Source organism: Neolamprologus brichardi, chromosome 22 (assembly GCF_056152115.1).
Source record: "Neolamprologus brichardi isolate AB-2024 chromosome 22, ASM5615211v1, whole genome shotgun sequence".
NCBI lineage: Eukaryota > Metazoa > Chordata > Actinopteri > Cichliformes > Cichlidae > Neolamprologus > Neolamprologus brichardi.
Window position 1 is genome coordinate 9,538,201 of NC_142124.1, and position 20,873 is coordinate 9,559,073.

At 41.5% G+C, this 20,873-nt stretch overlaps 1 protein-coding gene across 2 annotated transcripts in view; it reads left to right on the forward strand.

The window, feature by feature from the left end:
* Window positions 1–20,873, forward strand: part of myo1g (myosin IG) — a 64,353-nt gene that overhangs the window by 33,883 nt on the left and 9,597 nt on the right. For both annotated transcript variants that reach the window (XM_006794377.3, XM_006794378.3), the window contains one exon: window positions 4,504–4,661. In XM_006794377.3, coding sequence (XP_006794440.2) covers window positions 4,504–4,661 — 158 coding nt within the window. The remainder of the gene's footprint in view (window positions 1–4,503; window positions 4,662–20,873) is intronic.

The following is a 20,873-nucleotide window of genomic DNA, read 5'->3' on the forward strand; positions in this document are numbered from 1 at the left end:
TTTTCATAACCATTTAGTGACCAAATCATTTAACAATCAGACTGCTTTCTTTGTTACAAAACAGAGAAAGTGGACTACTGTTAGATTAAGGTTTGAAAACCAGGAGATTTATGTAGATTTATTTTAAAGTCTCATCTTGAGCGTGTCTTTGCACTAAGGAGCACTGGCCAGCCGAGTAAGAGATTAGCTGGACACAGAGCCCTGGAATTGTACCTAAGGTTTCCAGGTCTGCAACAGGCAACTTGGAAAAATTTTCTTTGGTGGTAGAAAATCACCGAAGCAGGAATATTGACAGCTGGCAGATTTATCTTGACTTTTTTCAGCTGAGGAAATAACATGAGTATTTTGACCATGTTTGCTGAGCAAAGCCTTCAAGAAAAGATGTGAATAATTGTGGTGTTTCCTAGTTTATAAAACCAGTCTTTTAACTTAATTCAGGCACTTTTTTTCTTTTTACACCTTAGACGTAGGTTTATAAAAGGTTTTGTCCTTAAAGTGTGGTACAAATACAAAAATAACAGCTGTTATGAATGTGGCCAGACGTTTTGTGCTTTATTCTGGCTGCTCTTTATCTCTTACTCCATCCCCTCAGTTGTGTACACACACACACACGCACCTACTCATCTTCCGTCCTGTTTGACCCAGGTCACAGTCATCCATCAACAAGTACAAGAGCAATAAGAGGACTCACACTGAGCGAACACTGTCTTCCTTTGGCTCTCAGGGCTGATGACCTTTAAGAATTGTGAGGTTGTTGATCAGTCAGTCAGTGTTTGTGTGTGTACGTTAGGTTTTGTTGTCAACATGTGACGCCGGGGTCATGCTTGGGAGGCAGCTGCCAAGCTTAGCTTTAGATTTTCTGCCATATGGGGCGAACCTCAGCTGAGAAACTGGATCAGGAATCTCAAAGGGCTGCTGGCTCTGCAGGGCAAGAGGCTGAAAGTGTTTAATATGATGCTGAAGTTCTCTTGAAATAACAGAAATCATAATTTTCTTCTACAGCTTGATGCATGAACCTTGGTTTTGGGAAAACATACAGAAAGTGAAGGGTTGACTAAAGAATTTAACATATGAAACACTGGGTCTCTTTTTATATCTAAAAAAAGGGGGGTATTGTTTCAGGTAGAGGCATTTAGCCAAACCTCTATGGTACTGTGATGGTGCATTTAATGCTAGAAAAACCTTCTTGGACATTTGGCATTTACCTCTGTCTCGGGTAAAAGTATGTTTTTATCACCACACAGACTTAAGGCGTCTTAAAGCAGGGCTGTAAGCATGCAGTCAAGATTGGAGGAGACCAACTCTAGAACTGTTGACCAAGCAGCTAACGTCTTTGCTCTCTGATACATATTACATACATTTAAAAATCCACTTTGTCTTTACAGTGTCTGCATCTTTAAATGCATGGCGCTTCCACCATGTGATCAGCTGATTAGTGACTTAATGAGCAGTTTAACTGTTGTACCTAATAAAGTGGCTGTGTGTGTTTTGTAATAGCTAGTAGCACACCTTCTTTTTTGGCCAGAAAAACTTCTTAAACTGAACTAAAACATTGAGATTTATGTAATTGTTTGACTAGTTTATGATATTTCCATCCTATTTTTTTTCTTACATTAGTTCCTCACTGAGGTAAATTCGTAGAGAATCTGAGACTAAGATGGATTCCAGCAAAAGTTGGAGATTACCAAGTGCCATCAGACTTTGAGGTGACTCAGGTACTGAATGTAAAATAGCTTTTTACTGAGAACACCTTCGTGAGATGTAATGAGTCAGCACAGCTGGACGTCCAGCAGTGATAGAAGAGAGGTGGAGAGAAAGAGCGCTTGCATGCCAGAGGGTTAAAAACTATCATTATGCAGCAGCGGAGCGGCTAAAGATAGCTGGTGCCATTAGACTGTGGTGCTCAGAAAGAGGAATATGAGTCTTATCCAGGTCAGAAACTCAGAATACAGCATTAAAGAAGCAGTGCACCTCTGACTCTCACACCAGAAATATCACCCAGGTCACAGCTGAGGTCAAAACCTGAAGCAAAACACGAGCTCTGTACCTCTGACTGGTCAAATTCAGAAAACCTGACTTTAACTGGCGCTTATGTTTACTCAGTCTTCAAAAAATGTAGACAAAATTAAAAACTAAGCATTCACTTTGCATAAACATATTGTAAGCTTAAATAGTTACTGTTAAAACATTTAGTCATTTAAATAACTGATAGAAAGTTAATGGACGTTTCTCACACTGGAGTATTTCCAGTCATTAAACTTTTGATTTGTTTATAAGATAAACTATGTGAAAAATGCCCCTTTTATTTAGAACAGTCAAATGTTCAAAGTAGAAATCAAAGTGAAATTAAAAGACTGCTAGGAAGGAATACTAAAAACAATAGGAACACTGGAAAACTTTACACAACAACACAGTCTCACAGCAACAGAGGAGAAGGCGAGTTTATATACTGCAGGTGAGCTATTGGCAAATAGTGAACAAGTGGGAGTAATCAAGGTGGAGCAGATGATGACCAATGAGGGGGGACAAGGAAAAGGAAGAAATAAAAATGAAAGGAATACACAAGGAGCAGTGATTTCAAAATAAAACAGGAAAGAGTGTGATCTTTGAGGTATAGAAGTCTCCCATAGATACTAATTTACAATTTATTGGGGGACATGTCTTGCTTTTTTGTATTATCTGTCTTTGGAGTCAGTCTTGATTGAATTTAGGTTTGTTTTATCTACCATGAAGTCTTCTCCTAGATCAGGGACCTCAAACTCATTTTATACTGCAGGCCACACGCAGCCCGCTCTGATTTTCTGTGGGCTGAACCCGTAAAACTCCAATTTCTGTTGGTGTAAAAAGTTTAACTACAGATTTAATCAAGGAGATACGACAAAAAAGTGCAATGTTCAACATTATTTCTCAGTTTTCCTACATGGTAAAGAAATGCTGCTGTTGTAAATGAAAGAAATCAGTCAGCATGAGTCTTTGAGCTTCAATTGTAAGGAGAAATGTGTAAAATGACAGATATCTATCATTTTGTGAATGAGGGAGATTTTTATGGGAAGGAAAAGCTGTAAAACTAGCAAAAAAAGACTTAAAAGTCCAAAATTCCTGCCCTCCTTCACATTTTCCAAAGCCATCCAGCAGGCTGGATTGGGGTCTTTGCCAGGTCAATTCTGGCCCACAGGCCTTATGTTTGACACCCCTAGATTATGTTCCAGTTTAAACCTTAATCATAAAAATAAAGCAGATAATCAAGGCAAAGTATAAAAACTTAAAACAGCCACTAATGTCTAATGCAGGGCAGTTGCATTTGTGACGTTTATATTGTAATTATGAATTGGATATTTTTAGATGTTTTTGTTGGGTTGACAGAGTGAGCACCTAAAAGATATGGTCTTGCACTGTGCAGCCAAAGTTTGTTTGTCTATTTAGTGAGACTGAAGTAAACAATTAACTGAAAAGATCATAAATGAGCCTCAAATCAAATCCTTCTTGTGTTATTTTAGAGCTGTAATTTAAGCACTGCTACTGCAAAGAGAAGTACTGCAGATACAATAGAACAAAGTAAAGTAATGTAATTTATAAAATATGTTTGGAACACAGTAAAAAGTATCACGCTGCTAGATCAGCTGTGCAGCTTCCCCTTCACTGAAGGGCAGGTTTAACCAGCGTTTGTCGGTGCTGGGACATCCTGCACATTGTCGTCCCTGCTGGATTAACCTGTATGGCTGGAGGCCGTAAGAGGCTTAGTCCACTCTGTCCTTCCATTTGCTTTCTAAAAACCCATGACACTTTCTCTGTCTGCATGTCTCCTCTGGTTTTGTCTTTGACCTATATGGGTATATTTCTTTCCTCTCTCTTAGTCCTTCTTTCATTTGCACCCCGCCGCCTTCCTCTCCCTCCGTTGCGGTAAATCAGTACATTAATTCCAACTGGGTCACAGCTCATGACTTCCCCTTCACTGCACCCACACACGTGCACCTCCAGCTTACATATTCTGAGCAGAAATAATCCGCCGGCTTCATTTATGGCATTGAATTTTTTTGATCCAAGATATGCTGCGCTGTACTGTATTAAACTCACAGGTTTTGTACATTGATGTGATAATCCCTGACACTTTTATACAAATGAATCCCCAATGCTGCAATCTGTGTCGATGAATATTAAAGGTCACTCAGCCTATAGGCAGGTCATGCATGAGGCTTTAGAGGAAGGAGAATTCTCGCCTTTGGTCTTTTGCTAAAATAAAAATAGCATTGCAGCGGTTATGAAATACTCCTTTGGAGGTAAAGGGTATGGAGTTCCAATGCCACCATAATCAGAAAAAATAACAAGCAATTTATCAATAAAAGCACCAAAATTATTAAAATATATGTATTCATTTATTTCTAAGACCCTCACTAAAGACTATTTATCTGTCAGTGTATCATATTACATGAAAAAGTCATACAAAGCATGAGCTGAAGCTTGGATCTGCCTGAGATCTTTCTTTAACGTGTTCTTTCTCCGCAGTTTACCGGAGTGAGCGTGACCACCGGGGTCGACCAGATGGTGGCGTTACACACGTCCTCCCAGGATGACGTGCTGCTGTGCCTGCAGCGAGGCGAGCTGTGCCCCAACCAGGACAGAGTGGGTGAACTGGTGGGAGCGATTGTGGACCACTTCACACGGTCAGTTACAGAGATTTTTTTTTTCTTTGTCTTTTATCCCGCACTCATTTATGCTTATGTTGTCAGCCTGTAATGCACATTACCTTCAGGGTAAAAGTACTCAATACTAGCCTGCAGATAATTGCAATGCAAGTATTTGCTCCTAAAGATGACTGAAATGATAATAAACCGCCAAGTGCTGTGGCCTCGGTCATGGTGTCTTAAAATGGATTATTCAGTTTGAAATCTGATTCTTTGTTCTCTACAGCTGTGTGCGATTACATTACCTTACATCAACATATACTTATTTAACATCTGTGGGGGATTTTCTCCCGGAGCAATGGTTCCTAACCTGACTGTGGGTTATCCTATAAACAGGCACAAGTCAAACAACTTCTGGCAGAAAATAATTTCAGCCAGAATTTCTACCATAAATATGCTGTTATAATAATGATGATACATTACAGTTGATACAATGATGATAATGAGGTAAGTGTATGTACAAGTAATCCTTGTCAGCAAAAAACTGCTTCAAATGCTCTGGTTCAGTTTTTTTTTTCATTCTCTTGGCTCTTTATGATGTCAGTGAGAGCAGATATCGAGTTATGGTCATCGCACACACATCTCTGACTCTTAGCCCCTCCCACCCGCTGTTATAACTTTCTATTTGCAAGGGGCAGCCAATCAGAAAAAAGTTGGATAAAATGAGAGGCATTGAAACAGCTTGTTTTAGACAGTAGATGAACTGAGGGGCTACAACAAGACCAACAACAACAACCCTGCATAAGATAAATAAGCATTATACTGAACTTCTGAATCATGCAAAGTAGGGCTGCACAATTTTGCATAAAATGAGAATCACAATTTTTTTGCTTAGAATTGAAATCACGATTTTCTCACGATTTCCTTTTCCAATATAAATATCTTTGGTCAGGTGATAAGTGATAGCCTCCGTAATTTCTTTGTGCCTGCCGGAGTTCGACGGGTATGGGGAAGCGCTGTATAAGGTTCCCGTTATTGATGTTTGGGTGGTTGACCGGGACGGATTTTCTCCTGTTACTTTCTTGGCCTTTACAACTTCATCATCTCTCACGTGCTCTCCGTTGTTTTTTCCCTGCCAGCTGACTTCTGTATCACGTGGTATAAGCCTCCGCCCTTGTCATTTGTTGAGCAGGAAGAGTGAGCGCTTGTTTTCATGCAGATTATGTCCCGGAACAAAATGCGGTACAATCGTCATCTTTTTTTCTTTTTTTTTTTTAAATCGTTGTCATTTCGAAATGAGATCGCACATAAGTATGAATTGAGATCGCGATTTTCTAACGATTAATTGTGCAGCCCTAATGCAAAGCATCTTTAATAGAGTCAAGGGATAAAAATATGGAGCTTGAAATGAGCATAATGGGTTTACTTTAAGAAATTATAAACTCACAAGGGTAAAATATAGCCTTTGGGCCCGACATAGCAAACAGGAAAACAACACCCATGAATCAGCCAGTCGATCATAGGCATCATGCACAGGAATCTGAAGACTAATGATTGCAGGAAGTCTGTACCGCTGTTTAACTCAATTTCAGTGCAGTCTGTTTCATCAATGATCTATGCAGTGGTATATTTCAGACAACTGGCAAGATGTTAAATATAACCTGGTTTCGATTGAGTTATCCAATGTCTGGCTCTTTGCTTACTTTATTGAAGTCAGTATGGCTCTCTGGGGAGAAATGCTGCCTGCCCCTGCACTAACTGAAGGGTTCATGGCTCAAAAGAGATGCCACAACACTGCTGCCTTTCAGGAAACGTTTATTTCTACAAAAGAAAATTTACTTGCAAGTGTTGAACACAAATAAGAGAGGCAGGCAGCAACTCCCAAGTCATCTGATAATAAGCGAAACTTCAAAAAGCATCTGAGGAATACCGATGCTGATGGAGGAGAGGCGAGGCTCAGCAGGTGTTCCTCCGCAGACAATCAGCACTAGAAGTGAAGCAGAGAAGAGAGCAGGTTAATGAGGATGCAAGAAAACACAATAACCAGATGGCGGATGTGTCGGCCCACTGGGGCATGCGTAACAGGGTGCACAGAGTGGTCATCATTCTCAAAGAGATCGTCCGCAAATTCAGAAACAAATTTGTTTTCTCATGCTGATAATTCACATCTTTGACATAGGTTTTAATTAGAACAAAACATTCTTCATAAAACTTTTAATGAATTAATCAGCGAGATGAGCCGGCGAAGTGACTGTTCAAAATGAAAACCTGCCGCTTTCCAGGCCTCGGTGTCACATGAAGAAACGACACGGCTTTAGCCCCATTGTCGCCCGCCAAACGTCTCGGTTACAACGAACTCTATTAACGCTGCATAACAATTACGTAAATCATATCCTTGGCATTTATCACTGTCATAGTTGTCGCTGTCTGTGTCCTGCTCTGAATAACTACCGTGAAATGAATCAGTCGCGCTGACATTTATCACATTTATCACTCGGATTCCGATTTTTCGTTGCCGTTTATAAACCTGATTCACATCCACCCGCATTCATCTCTGCCAGACTCCGTTTGAATGGCACGGCCCACGAGTTTTCACACACAGCAGACTGTTTTGGTTGTGCGTGCGTGGGCGGGTGTGTGTTTAAGTGTGGCCGTGTTGTCGTAAGTACTGCCCTCGGAGTCCTCACCCAGTCTGCAGCGATCGATCTCCTGCAAATCCTGCCAGCTTCATGCTGAGAGAATTTTACAAAAATAAAGAAATAAACAGTGGAGCTCATATCTGAATTAATTTCCCTTTTTGTAAAACTCATCACAGACTTTTGCAGTCTTATAGGTAACAACAATAACAAAGAATCCAAAAACTCAGGACTGTGATCCCTTCATATAGATTCTAGAGTTGTTTACTGCGTTAGAGGCTGAAATTGTTACTTTTCTTGAGTTGTGCTGTGTTGGAAGCCAAACAAAATGCTCTAATCATCATTAAAAACCATGTGATGTGATTTCTGGAATCACTGAGTGCAGCTGAAGTGTAGACTGAGCCATCAGCTGACTCACATCAACATGTTTTTTATTTCTTCTGTCCCATCCGTCGTTTTGTTTTTGCTCTCAGCTCAGAATCCGGCGAGACAGCAGTCGCACCAGGGTGCATGTGTTTCTGTGTGTTCCCACTTTTATGAGTCTCTCTGTGTGTATGTTCAGCTTCCTGATCCCAGATCCCCGGTGAGGCTTTTGTGGATTTTACGAGTCTTAGACTTTTGGTCTGGGTTTTTTCAGGGGGGGTGTACGGGTATCTATATCACCAGGGTCCCTGTGGCAGCTGCGTGGCTCAGTGTCGGGGTGCGGCAGGCGTCTCAGGGGGAGTCTGTTTCAGCTCTCCGCCTGTTATTGTGCCACCATCTGCGGTGAATGGAAGGGGGCGCGACCTCAGCTAGGCTACTCATCAAAAGGAGACTCATGAGACAAAGTCAGGGGTGAGATGTGCAAGTGTGCGAGCATGTGCGAGAGGGGGGTGAGGATGACAACACACAGACACACTCCTCTTGTGCTTCCTTCTGTCAGGAAATGGGATGCCAGACTCTGAGAGTCACGCGCACATCATTTTAGTTTTTATGTTTGGTGGGTTGAACGGTCAGAGGAGGAAACAGTCAATGGAGTGATTGTGACTCCTGCTGCTTTTCCTCGTCTCTTCAGAGTAAGTGAGTAGATCTGTGAGGCTGCCGGTGTTCACAGCTGAGAGAGTTTGCAGTGACACAGTGAGTTGTACAAAACTGGGTCAGAAAAGTCAGCGTTAAAGGCGCAAGGTAAAATCTGACTTCAAAGCCGCTCTGTGTTGTCGGTGAGGATGGCAAAGACAAGCTGTCTGGTTTGCTGTCATGTCACATCCAATTCTCATTCCCTCAGAGGACTGCGCTCCTTCACTCTCTCCTTTCCTGTACATAACCCCATCCTCTCATCCCTGATTCTCTCCTGCTTTCTCTTCCTGTCACCTGGGTCAGAGCTGTCAGTATGAATGAGCTGTGTGTGTGTGTGTGTTGAGTGTGTCTGTTTACTAAGAGAGAAATACTGTGTGTGTGTGTGTTTCTATGTGTGTTTTTCAGGGGGTTGGACCATCTGCTGGGACAGCTGGGGGAGTATGAGTGAGCTAAAGGCAGGATTTAGGGTATGATCTGCTCCTGCCTCAAAAGATTTAGGAGGATTTTTACTTAAAAGGCAATTTGGGGGGTTTATAATCTTATTGATCACGGCCACAGACTCCTTTCAGAATAAATAGAAGTTTGTACAAAATGTGCGGTTTGTTAACATCCTTCATGCAACTTTTCACATATTAGATGCTTTAAATTGACAGTTTTGAACTGATTTTAACAGAACCAATTGTAAAACTCTGTGGATTGATTTCGATATGAAGGATATAAAATACAAAAATACAACTCTAGCTCACTTAGCCCAGAAATTGAGTTTATTGTTCCTCTTATAGAGGAACATTGTTTATTGTCTGTATATATTAAATATATCAATACTTATTTTATGTAAGATAAAATGAACTTTAATTGCTTGATCAAACTGGTTTGGTCCAAAACCCACACTGACATTATGTACAACTTATTAACTATAGTCTTGAGCTACCACTCATTCCTTTATATTTTGGTAGGAAATAGGTAAGTGAGTGGGGTGGCTTCTTGACAGCCATTCTTCCACTGAGACCATTACTAATGAGACTTCAAACAGCAGGTGAAATAACTGAAGGGCCAGATTCGTCTCTCAGGTACTACGTCAGGTTTTTGCTGAATGACTTTCAGATACTTTTTTTGTTTTTTAGTGCTGCCATTTCTTCTTTTGTCCTCCACATGTCTACATTTCTAATTACGATTTGTTGAGCTATGCCAAGTTTTTGGCTAAAAGCTCTTTGGGAATAACCTTGTTTGTGTAAAAATTCAATTTTATACCTGTCAAACTGTGTTACCTTTGGCATTCTTTTGGACTGAGCTAAAGACATGGTAAGATGTGTTTTTGCAACAAGTTCCTCGTAATAAAGTGTCTAAAATTGGTTCAGTGATAAGTTGTGTGTTATGTGTAGAAACAACAATGGTTTATCCCTTGAGTTAGGTGCCTTTTGTATCCTTAAATAACACACAGGTCAGTGTTAAGAAAAATTAGAAAAATCACACACCACTAAACAAAAATGTCTCAAAAAGTATATTGGTCATTTTTCCCCGCGCACCAGGTACAGCGGAATTGGCTCAGTTTGTCCCCAGTATACGTTTTTTGCTTTCTTCTGACCACTACTTGTGCTAGGGCCTTCATCTGGGTCGGAATTTTCTCCAGGACCCAGGTTAGATTGGCTACTTTTTCTTTTCATCTCACACTTCTTCGTCTTCTTCGGTTTTACTGGCAGTTGGCAACCCGTTTAATTAGAGCAGGTAGCTGTACTGCCCTCTAGTGGAAGAGAATATAATTGTTCTGCCCGTTACGCTGGTCGCTTAGAGCAGCGGTCTCCAACCTTTTTTGCGCCACGGACCGGTTTATGCCCGACAATATTTTCATGGACCGGCCTTTAAGGTGTCGCGGATAAATACAACAAAATAAAACTAGTACCGGTACCGAAAAAAAAAAGATTTATTCATAACACACGTGAAAAGACCAAGGAAAACCGAGTTAACGATAAAAACGATAACAAAATAACGCTGAAAAACGATAAAAACCCTGAAAACCATACATTTCACACCTGAGCCTCAACTCTCGGGGCCCGGTACCAAACGACTCACGGACCGGTACCGGTCTGAGGCCCGGGGGTTGGGGACCGCTGGCTTAGAGTACTAATCAGGTGGAACCACGGCACACCTGATCATTTCTATGGACACACTGGTTGAGAAACACTGTCATAAAGGACATACACAAGATTTTTACTTTATTGTTTTATGTATGAACAGAAAGCTGACTGCCTGACTGCTCATCACTGCTTACCAGGCTTTGGTTGCATTGCTGGATTGTGTATAGAAGACTGTATTGTCGTGTGTTGTGTTGCATATAAGGCTTTTATTAAAGTTTTATCTTTTTATTTTTTAGTTGTTTAGTGTTTCTGTGCATCATCTGTACATATGGTTTTTGACAATAATGCTAACTTTGACCGATATACTCAGCTTTACTATCTCTCTGGGTCAGAGGTTCTTCATTGCTAGCCTTGCATTAGCCTGTTTAAGTGGATGCTGTGTGCAGCAGTACAGCATCGATAGATTGATACCTGTCCTGAGCTTAGTTTGCACTTGACTGTCACATTTAAAGAAAGTTATTTTTATTCCTCTACTCCTTAAAATTTACTCTGTTTTTCCTTCTCCTTCCACAGGAGTCAGATTATTGTAGCACGAGTGTGCAGGAAACGACCACGTTTCTTTTTTTTAATGACATATTTGTTTTTGTAACGTTGGTCTAATTACTGGATTTAGTTTGGTAAGATGTTATATTCCTGATATTACTCAACAATCTAAGATCACCCGTTTATTTTCTGATGTGGTTGAACAACATGTCAGTTCAGCTCCAAATTGCTGCGTTGCTTCATGTCGCCTGTAGCTTTTTGTTTTCAGGTTACTCATCAATCCCACTCATGCGAAACAGATACTGTTTTCATATTTAACACTAACACTCACTGGAACTCAAGGATGAACTGGTGAACGTCACAGTGACCACATGACTGCCCCATTCTTGATAAATGATTTGTCTAGAAGACTTGAAGGGGATTTAACTTCATGTTGCACAACGTCTTGAACTAAAAGATGAGTTTACTCCACCTTACTCTGCCTACTCAAAGCCCAGTTACAAGCCTCATTCACCCAATTACACAGAAACAATGCAAGTCCTTTTTTCTAAACTTAAGCACCTTGCCTAATATTCATGTGCACACTCACACCGACCTCCGACCTTCCAATTGTTATATCACTCTAACCTCCTTATTGGTAGGTTACATTCTGGAGGTTAGAGGTCTCTGTGATCTAGCAGACTATAAATGTCTATGTTAATGTTTTACCATATAATAATGAAATGATGGCATTTTACATTAAAAAGGTCAAAGGTCAACTTCACATTGACTTTCTATATTTCTGGTGTTTATACAGCACAGTAACTCAGGAACAGAAGGGAGATTTTTATCATATTTAATATATATATATGCTCAATTTATTACACTAATATTTATAGCCCACCTTAATTTAAAGTCTTCACTACCTATGTAATGAAAGTCTTAAACTTTGTAACTGTAAGTAAACCTATACTTGAATGACTTGTGGAGTCCACAAAGTGTTAAGATCTAGTTTCCTCACTTGCACTCTCCTCCTCTAACTCTTATTTGTTTTCATTTCCTCAGTCTGCTCCTTCCAGACTCTTCTCCAGCATTTTCTCCACTCGTCTCCACATCAGCAGTTTCATTTATGAATATGGAAAGACCTGGAAAGATGTTGCATTAATAGCAGTCTTCTGGGTCACCCATCCCTTTACAGCTTAGCAAGAATAATGTGCGAGTTCATTAACCCTAAAGTATATGTGAGAGGACTTGTGATTAGGCGTTAATGCCCAGATCAAAGAGAATCACATAAACACACATGCTCACCTGCTAATGATGGACTCGAGGACTTGTTTGACCTCGCTGGACATCAACAGTTTGCCAGTTATTCTAGGTGTGAGAGAAATCAGCCCTCTCACTTCTAAATTCAGTTTTTAGGTCGTGAAAGGCGTCATCCAAGTCCTGAAATAGCCTCCCCTGTTTCTCTGCCTCCCCTTTTTTTCTCCCTCAGTGGCTGTCCTCAATGTGCTCGTCTCACAGTCGGTCCTGCTGGCTGGAGCAACAGGAGCTGCATCTTGTGCTCCAACTCTCCTCGGTCAGCTCGTCCCCTCTTTTATGTTTTTGTCCCTAATTTTTTTTGTCTCTTTTAAGATTTTTCCAAACCTGCAGCTTCTGATCAGGTTCTTGTTTTGACTTGTTATTGGAGTTTTGATCAAATGCAAAGTAACTGCAGGAGCAGCTTTTAACCCAGACGGGTGTAAATAATGTGTATAAACTCTGACCCATTTCCTTCTCAGTTCCCACAGAGCTGGCAGGTCATGTGCTTCACTGATTTTCTTCATTTAGCCACAAAATCCAGCCTCAGTCACACTGCTAATTAAAGTCGGTCAAGTCGGTCGCCTTGTTGACATGTGCAATGTGTGGTTGACTTCCACCAGCGCAAGTGTGAATGATTCATCCCATGTGCACAAAATCACATGGCACAGCCACACACATTATAGTTCAGCAGCTATAGAAAGAACTGGCATACATTATCCAGGATATTCTTGGTCCCTCTTTTGGGCTTTGACCAGATGCTCGTTTTGAGAGATCAGACATGGTCTAAATCAGGGGTGTCATTTTAGATTGTTTGCAAGTTCACATAACGAATGGTAAATGGTAAATGGCCTGTATTTATATAGCGCTTTACTAGTCCCTAAGGACCCCAAAGCGCTTTACATATCCAGTCATCCACCCAATCACACACACATTCACACACTGGTGATGGCAAGCATTGTAGCCACAGCCACTGGGGCGCACTGACAGAGGCGAGGCTGCCGGACACTGGCGCCACTGGGCCCTCTGACCACTACCAGTAGGCAACGGGTGAAGTGTCTTGCCCAAGGACACAACGACCGAGACTCTCCAAGCCGGGGCTCGAACCGGCAACCTTCCGATTATAAGGCGAACTCCCAACTCTTGAGCCACGATTGCCCCCATTTCCCCACAATAACACATGTTTTTAATGTAAACAACATTAAGGTCATGGTTCTCAGCTGGAAAAGTGTGGAGTGCTCACTCCAGTTTGCAGATTAGTTGCTTTCAGGCACAGGAGCGCCATTATCTCAGGGTCTTGTTCACAAGTGAGGGGAGTGGGAGGTTCATTCTCCCCTCGACTGTTAATGCTGCCAATTGGTGCAGCTTTGGCAGTGATGCTGCTACCACACTGAACTGTTGTGGTGGAGAGTGAGCTTGTCATGAAAGCGAAGCTGCTGATTTGCATTCATACCATCACCTGTGGTCATAAGCTGTGGGTAGCGACTGAAAGAATAAAATCAAAAGTGCAGAAATGAGTTTCCTCTGAAAGGTGTATGGGCACTCCCTTAGAGATAGGCTGAGGAATATGGTCATTTAAGGCCAGGGGACTCAAAGTAGAGCTGCTACTCCTCCACACTGAACAGTCCCAGTCCAACTGGGAATAGATTCCAGGGCAGACTCGCGACACACTGAAGAGATTACATGTCTTGGCAGGCTTGGCAATTTCTCAGCGTTCCCCCACAAGAGCTGGAAAAGGTAGCGAGGAAGTGGGACATCTGGGCTTCTCTCTCTGTTAATTATGCTACACCCACAACCTGGCTAAGCTGCAGAAAATGCATGTATAAGCACAAAAATGTTCACTTTTAATAATAAATATAAAAGTTATTATGATGAGTTATTATGAGTCTGAGTTGTCTTTAGGGAAAATAAGTGTAATTCACAAGTTTAATTTCAAATATATGTATATAATTGGTTTTAACCTTTGTTTTCACAACAATAGACACTATATTTGGTAGTGTTCATATGATTGTGTTCAGCATCTGGATAAACTTATTTAAAAAATCAACAGAAAAGACTGAGAGCCAGACAAGTTTTATGAAACAAAAACATATGAAAAACATTCAATAGTTTCAAGGATACAAAATGGGAAAGTTAAATCACTGACTACAGGCAGTGTGTGCGGCGCATGACAGACTGACAACAACAACAAATTGATTGTTTATTTGGACTCTCCAGTGTGACAGACTGCATGCGATGAGACTTCATATGAAACACGTGACTGTAATGTCTTTGAAAAAGCTTCATTTATCCATTTTAGAGAGTGACTCACAAAAGGCCAATTCAAAGAGCATTAATGTTACAGGAAGTTGGTAATACAATATCTCTCCTTCTCCCTCGCCCTTCTGGATGGCACTTCAGCCACTGGCAAACCGTGTAGGAAAACCATGTGACTTTCATTACAGGCAGGCATAGTCATGCATGTGGTATCACATTATGTTGAGGAAATCATTTAGCTGTAATCATCCACACATTATTGTGTTTCTGCTAAATTGCTGCTTAGTATAGACTTAAGAGGATACCTGTAGCAGGGTTCACATTCAGAGCACAGCTCAGAATATGGGTTACAACATCACCATAAACCTTTTGTTTTTACTCTGTTGTTACCTTGTGCATGGGGTAAGGACGTTGAGCTCAAACGCAGCTTCAAACTCGTATTTAAAATGTAAAGGCGTTGTCTGAACCTGCCTTAAATTACAGGGTGACCAGTGAGTTAGACCTGAGGAACAATAAGGAATTAGGACTGTAAAATGACTGGGTTATGTGGTGAAAAACAAGATTAAAATCTACTGTCCAGTTTAAACGTCTTGTTTAGACCCCAATGATCTCCATTCCTTGCCTTTTTAAATGCTTGTCCGACACTCTTTAGAGGAAACTCATTTCTGCACTTGTGTCCATGGCCCTTTTGTAATGACCTTGTGTAAGTGTTGCTTCACACTCAGCGCGCTCTTCACCACAACAGCTTCTTCATCCTTGCAGACGCTGCACCAATCCATCCTACCCTCACTCACAAACAACAACCTTAGAACTTGAGATTCTTGAACTCCTCCACTTGGGGCAAGAGCTGTTTTCCAAACTCGAGTGGACATTTAACCTTTCTCCTACAGAGATCCATGGCGTCAAGGGTGTGTCCACACAAGAGCAATTCGCTTGTCACTTTGTAGCTACAAGTCAGTAGCTGGCAGACATTCCAGGCTCAAGTTGCCTAGGTAACCTTCTCATATAATTACCATGCTGAAATGTTTCAGTCAGTGGCATCGTTTATTCTCACTGGTAGTTGCTGGTAGTTCAATCGCTTGCCTTAAACTTGAGAAAAGTTTAACCCAGGACTTGGCAACTTAAGATCACCAGCAGTAGTTTTACCCATTTATACTTGAAGTCACTGAATGTCGCAGAGTTTCTGCTGTTTCCCGTTGTCACATCACTGCTAGTCGTGTCAGTGTGGATGCGCTTTTTGACTTGGAGGTGCTAATTTTCCTTCTTGCTACTTCACACTGAGCTGCAAACTGCTCTAGCCTGAGCTACTGTAGATGTTAATGTTCAGTGAAGCCAGGGGGACAATGTGAAGACTTAGGCCTGTTTTTCACCACTTTGACTGCACCAAGAAATTCTGTCAAAAAAAATGGCTACCATGGTGAAGCCCACAGGAACAACAGGAACGAGTCTGACTTACTGTCAGCAAGGCCAAACAGACTCACTACAGGTATACCAAATGTCTTGTCTTTGCCTTGGTGGCACCAGCCATTTTAGCCGACCTGATGTTCCATTTTAAGACAAAACCTCTGTTCACCTACACTCTGGTATTCGTCTCCTTTTTTATGTTGCGGCTTTGAGCCGGGTCATAACAGGACCGAATAGCCTTTAACAACAGGCCCAGTACAGCAGACTCCTTAAAATGATGATGTCACAGAACTTTATGGCAAAGTTTCTAAATTCTCGTATTTGACTTTACTACCTGATGGTGTTCACACAGTGGAGTTAGAGTGCATATTGTGTATTTGCACTGCTGGTTCTGTCAGTTTTTCTTTGGCTCCCCTCTTGTATTTTAGTATTTTGTACTTTTGCACGTGTCCCCTGTGTTTCTGTGCCTGTTTCTTATTTATTTCTTGGTTTGCTTCTCTGCTAGTTTGAAGTCTTTGTTTTTCGCCCCCTTTTTAATCGGCTGTCTCTCCCTGATTTGTTTCTTTTGTTCTTTATTTCCCTTTCCGCTCCTTGTGTATATATAACCTTCTCTTCCCTGACTCCTTCGCTGTCAGGACATCTGTTTGTTTCTGTTTGTTTGCCTACCTGAGTTTGCAGCCCATGTTCTCTGACTTCTTGTCTCTCCTGTGCTCCTCTCGTGTTCCCGTTTACCTGGTTTGGTTTTGCTCTATTTTTCTGAAAAGACACAGTTCAGTTTTCCCTCTTGGAATATTAATATTCTGTTTCAGCTTTTATTATTAAAGTAGAAGTTTACTGTTCTTTTCCAGTATTTTTTATTAAAGAGTAGCTTTAAAGAGATACGTCTAATAAAATCATATAGATGAGAGAGTGGAAAATAATATTCTAAGCTGTTGGCTCACTGGTATAACTTGCAAATATATTAACCATATTTTTTTTTAAAGTTTATCCATCTTTAATATGAGCCACCACCATTTTATTATCATTTTTATGACAGAAAATGGGGGAAAACATTATTCGCCCCCCTTTAAAGCTTGCTTTTTGTTGCTTTACTCCTGTCTGATTTGTGTCTTGCATATTTATCCGCATGCTGAGCACAGTGTGTTTGCAAATGTGTCCATGTGCACTGTTTGCATTCACTTCTGTGCTTCTCATGAAAACATCTTGTTCCTTCCTTGTTCTTCTTCTCTCTCTTGTCACCCGCACCAACTGTGCATCCCTAACTCTTGTTCTGCCAGAGGTCTCTACATGTTAAAAGTGAATTCTTCCTCCCCTCTGTTGCCGAGTCTGCTCGTTGAGGTTTTCTTTGAAACCGTTGGCTCTTTATGATGATGACGAGATGGCTGTTGTTGTGAGCCAGTGTTATATAAATCAAACTGTATTGGATTGAATTAAATTGAAAGCGGCATGAATGCAGATGAAGGAGATGCTACAGTACAGCCGTGAGATGTGTTTCGAAACATCAAGTGTGCTGTGAAAGATTTAGACAAGGTGAATCTACTACATCATGCTTTCCTAATGAGCGCCTTCTCACACATTTACATCAAAGACGACATCAGCGGAGGAGCAGGTTTATGAAGGCGTTGGCTCCTGTTCGTTTAACTTTTAAAGCCTCCTGGGTGCACTCAGACTGAGCCACTGACCTTGAAACTGCATCAAAAGGCCTCTTTGTGGATTCAAACGGCACACGTGCTGCCTCCAAATCCTCCTCCGAGTGCAACAAATGGATTCCTCACAATCATTTTCATTCTTCACTACAATGTTGCTTTAGTGCCAACTACTAAACAGTAATAAATGAAATGTTTTTAACAAAGCACATGATTGGCTGTTTGTTTTGTCGTCGCTCAGCTGAAGATATCTGCACCAGTACGGGTTCAGTAGCAGGCATGACTAAGAGTTGCCTATCCAGTGACAAATGTTCCTGCTGCATAAAAACCCCTGATAAAGTTCGACCGCCTTATCGATAATCAATTTGAGGAGACGCTGGGCTCTTGCTTCGTGCGCTCCGTCATTGACTCTCTCTTAAACGGATTTGCTCTTATCTCAGAAACATGTCTGTTGTCCCGAGAATTAATCAGGACCAGGGAAATTATTTAAGTGCCTTTCACTCAGTGATTCAAGCCATGTGCATGAGCCATTTTTAAGTCTGCAGAGTGTTGGCGTCGCATCTTAAATCATATTTTATCCATTCGGAGTCGCTCTGTATGCATCAACTCTGCTGTTGTTACAGTATGAATCACTTTTTTTTTCCCAGAATGCCCCCCTGCTGAGGCTCACGACGCAGGGTGCAGCCAGTTAAGATAGGCCCACTGTTAGCGATGACGCTGATGGTTATCATAATGGATGGGTGGTGATGATCAACGCTATGACGCTAAAGCGAACCCTGCAGGATGGTCGGCTCCCCGCCTGCCCAGCCACCTCATACCCGAAGACTTGAGTGGCCTCAGCCCCCGTTGTCCCCGCTGTGGGGGCTGCAGATGATGCTGTTGCCCCAGCGATGGTTGCCAGGCAGCTGGGGAAGTGCTAATTAAGACTGCAAGGGGAAAACTGGAGGATTGTGAGGACAGAGTGTCAAATTCTGAGAAGAAGATGGATGGGATGGAAGATTGCAAAGAGGGGGAGACAGCAAACAGGGTCACGTTAAGTAATGACAAATAATTAATTGTAACCGACTAATGTTATGTAATGTGTGTGGGATCTATACAAAAAATGTAGCGTTGAAGGGAACGCCTGTTATCTGAGTAGCTTCAGGAAGTTTACTGCTCCAAACTAAGAAGTGGTTTAGCTGTGCGTCTTGTTTTTACACTTTTTTGTTTTACAGATTATACCCACCTATTGGCGTCTTGCATCAAAACAAGTCAGTCCCCATAGTGTAAGGCTCTGTGGGTTTTGTTATATTTCAGAGGTTTGGTTTCTGGTTAGTATTGTATATGTCAGTATGAGACCAGTTTTAACATCATGAACCAAATACACGGTTTTATAAATGGCAAACTTCTCCTTTAATCCAGTTTCCAATCACAACCGAGTGTTCATACTGTATTCAGTTGTGCAGCTTCAACTGGATACAAAGTGAATGGGAAAGAAACAATTAAATGCAAATATGTCCAGGGTGGCAAGAAGTGTTGTGAAAATGCTTCTGTGTGAACTGAAATTTTTCGCTCTTGCATGAAAATTTTATTTGTGAATCTTTTTCATAAAAACACAAACCAAAGGAAAAGGAGAGTGGGCGAGGAAGTAACCAGAAGACTTTAAGTTCAGTCAGATAAGCTGAGACAGACTACATCTTGTGTAGTGCATACATAGTTCACAGTCTGCAAACTAAAGCATCTCATCTTGGTCGTCCAACATGCCTTCATCAGTTTTGCCTCCTCTTTGGACCTGGAGTCCCTTTAGAGCATGCTCAGATTTTGCTCTGCTCGGTCAGTCTGTGCACACCTGTGTAGTTCAAGGACCAGTTTTTCCTAAACCCGAGGATTCAGATAAAGAAATTGCCAGAGAACCCAGAAAAAGAGGAAACCTTTCTGATCTTTTGCACAGTGCAAAAAGTTCTCATTAACAGTGTCTGATGGAAGGTGCCGTTACATGACTTCAGGTGTCAAGCTGTTGTTTCTTTTGCAGGTTTCTGCCTGTTCTTTCACACACCCAAGTGTTATCTGCAGGCTATGTGTGTTCATGTGTGTTTATGTGCGGTGGAAGCGGAAAGTGAAAGTTATGGCTGCACAAGAGAATTTGTGTGTTTTGACAGTCTGATGTTGTCTAGGGTCTGTGGGATCATTAGGAGCAGACGTTGTCGCTCTCTCTGCTTGTTATCTAATCTGACAGGCCTCTGATACAAGCTTTTTACTTCAGAGAATTAGCAACAACCAACAGACGTTGCATTTCCTCCTTTATTGTGTACTTTTTGGGGTTTCTTTAAGCAAAATACTATGTTTTGTTGTTGCAGCTCGACAGTTTGAGACTTCTTGAGTTAATTAAGATTTTACATAAACTGCACAGTGTAAGATTAGTCGTGGTGACGAGGGACAGATGGGCAGATGACAGATTGGGAGAGGATAAATTAAAAATCCTCACAGGGGTCATAGTATATGGAACGACACAGTCACATAGGGGCAAAAGCACAAGTGGCTTTTTTTGAATCCTTGAATTTACCTTTAAAAACTGCACAACCTGACTTTACAGTTGTCACAGGTCTGACACTTCCACAGTTCATCACTCCTTCTGGTTCCCACCTGGAGACAGCTTGTACAGTTTGCCTGTGGTGGCTCTTTGTCCAAAGTCTGTGACATTCAGAAGTTGCCTCACAACAAACATTCGAGAAAACCAAAAAACAACAACACTAAATACAAATCCTAAAAATCACAGTATCACTGTCGTAATATACAATAACATACGTTGAAATGGAGACTCAGCAATGGTGTATTTTGCTGCCACATTGTTTTTAATTGGTCATTTGATACGACTCTAGAGGGCTAAACCACTTACACTTAAAACTAGGGATTGGTACCGGTATCCGGTGCCATCATGGCACCGGTTATGACATAAACAGTAGTAACTGTAACCAGACCGAAAAGCAGCGCACATTTCGGTGCTTTACTTCGGTGCTTTTTTTCCTGAGATGTCACACACTTTGGATTCCAGCCAATCATTTTACCTTTGCAAGCGTAGTAGGCGGGCCCAGGTACGTACGTTCTTTTAGAGCAGAGCTACAGATTAAAAATGCCCAAGGCAAAGCGGTCAAAAGTTTTGCTGTACTTCACAGCAAAAGATGCAAACTCAGCAGCCTGCAACAAGTGCTTTAAGGTGATACTGTGCAAAGGAGGTAACTCCTCGAATCTGATGAAACACCTGGCGACCCATAGCGTTTTTTTTAAAAGTTGAGAAATGCACAGTATTTGATAGCTTGCTGCGAGACCTCACACCGAGCACATCTACTGCGGGTGGGTTGCCTGTTATCGGACATCCCCCAA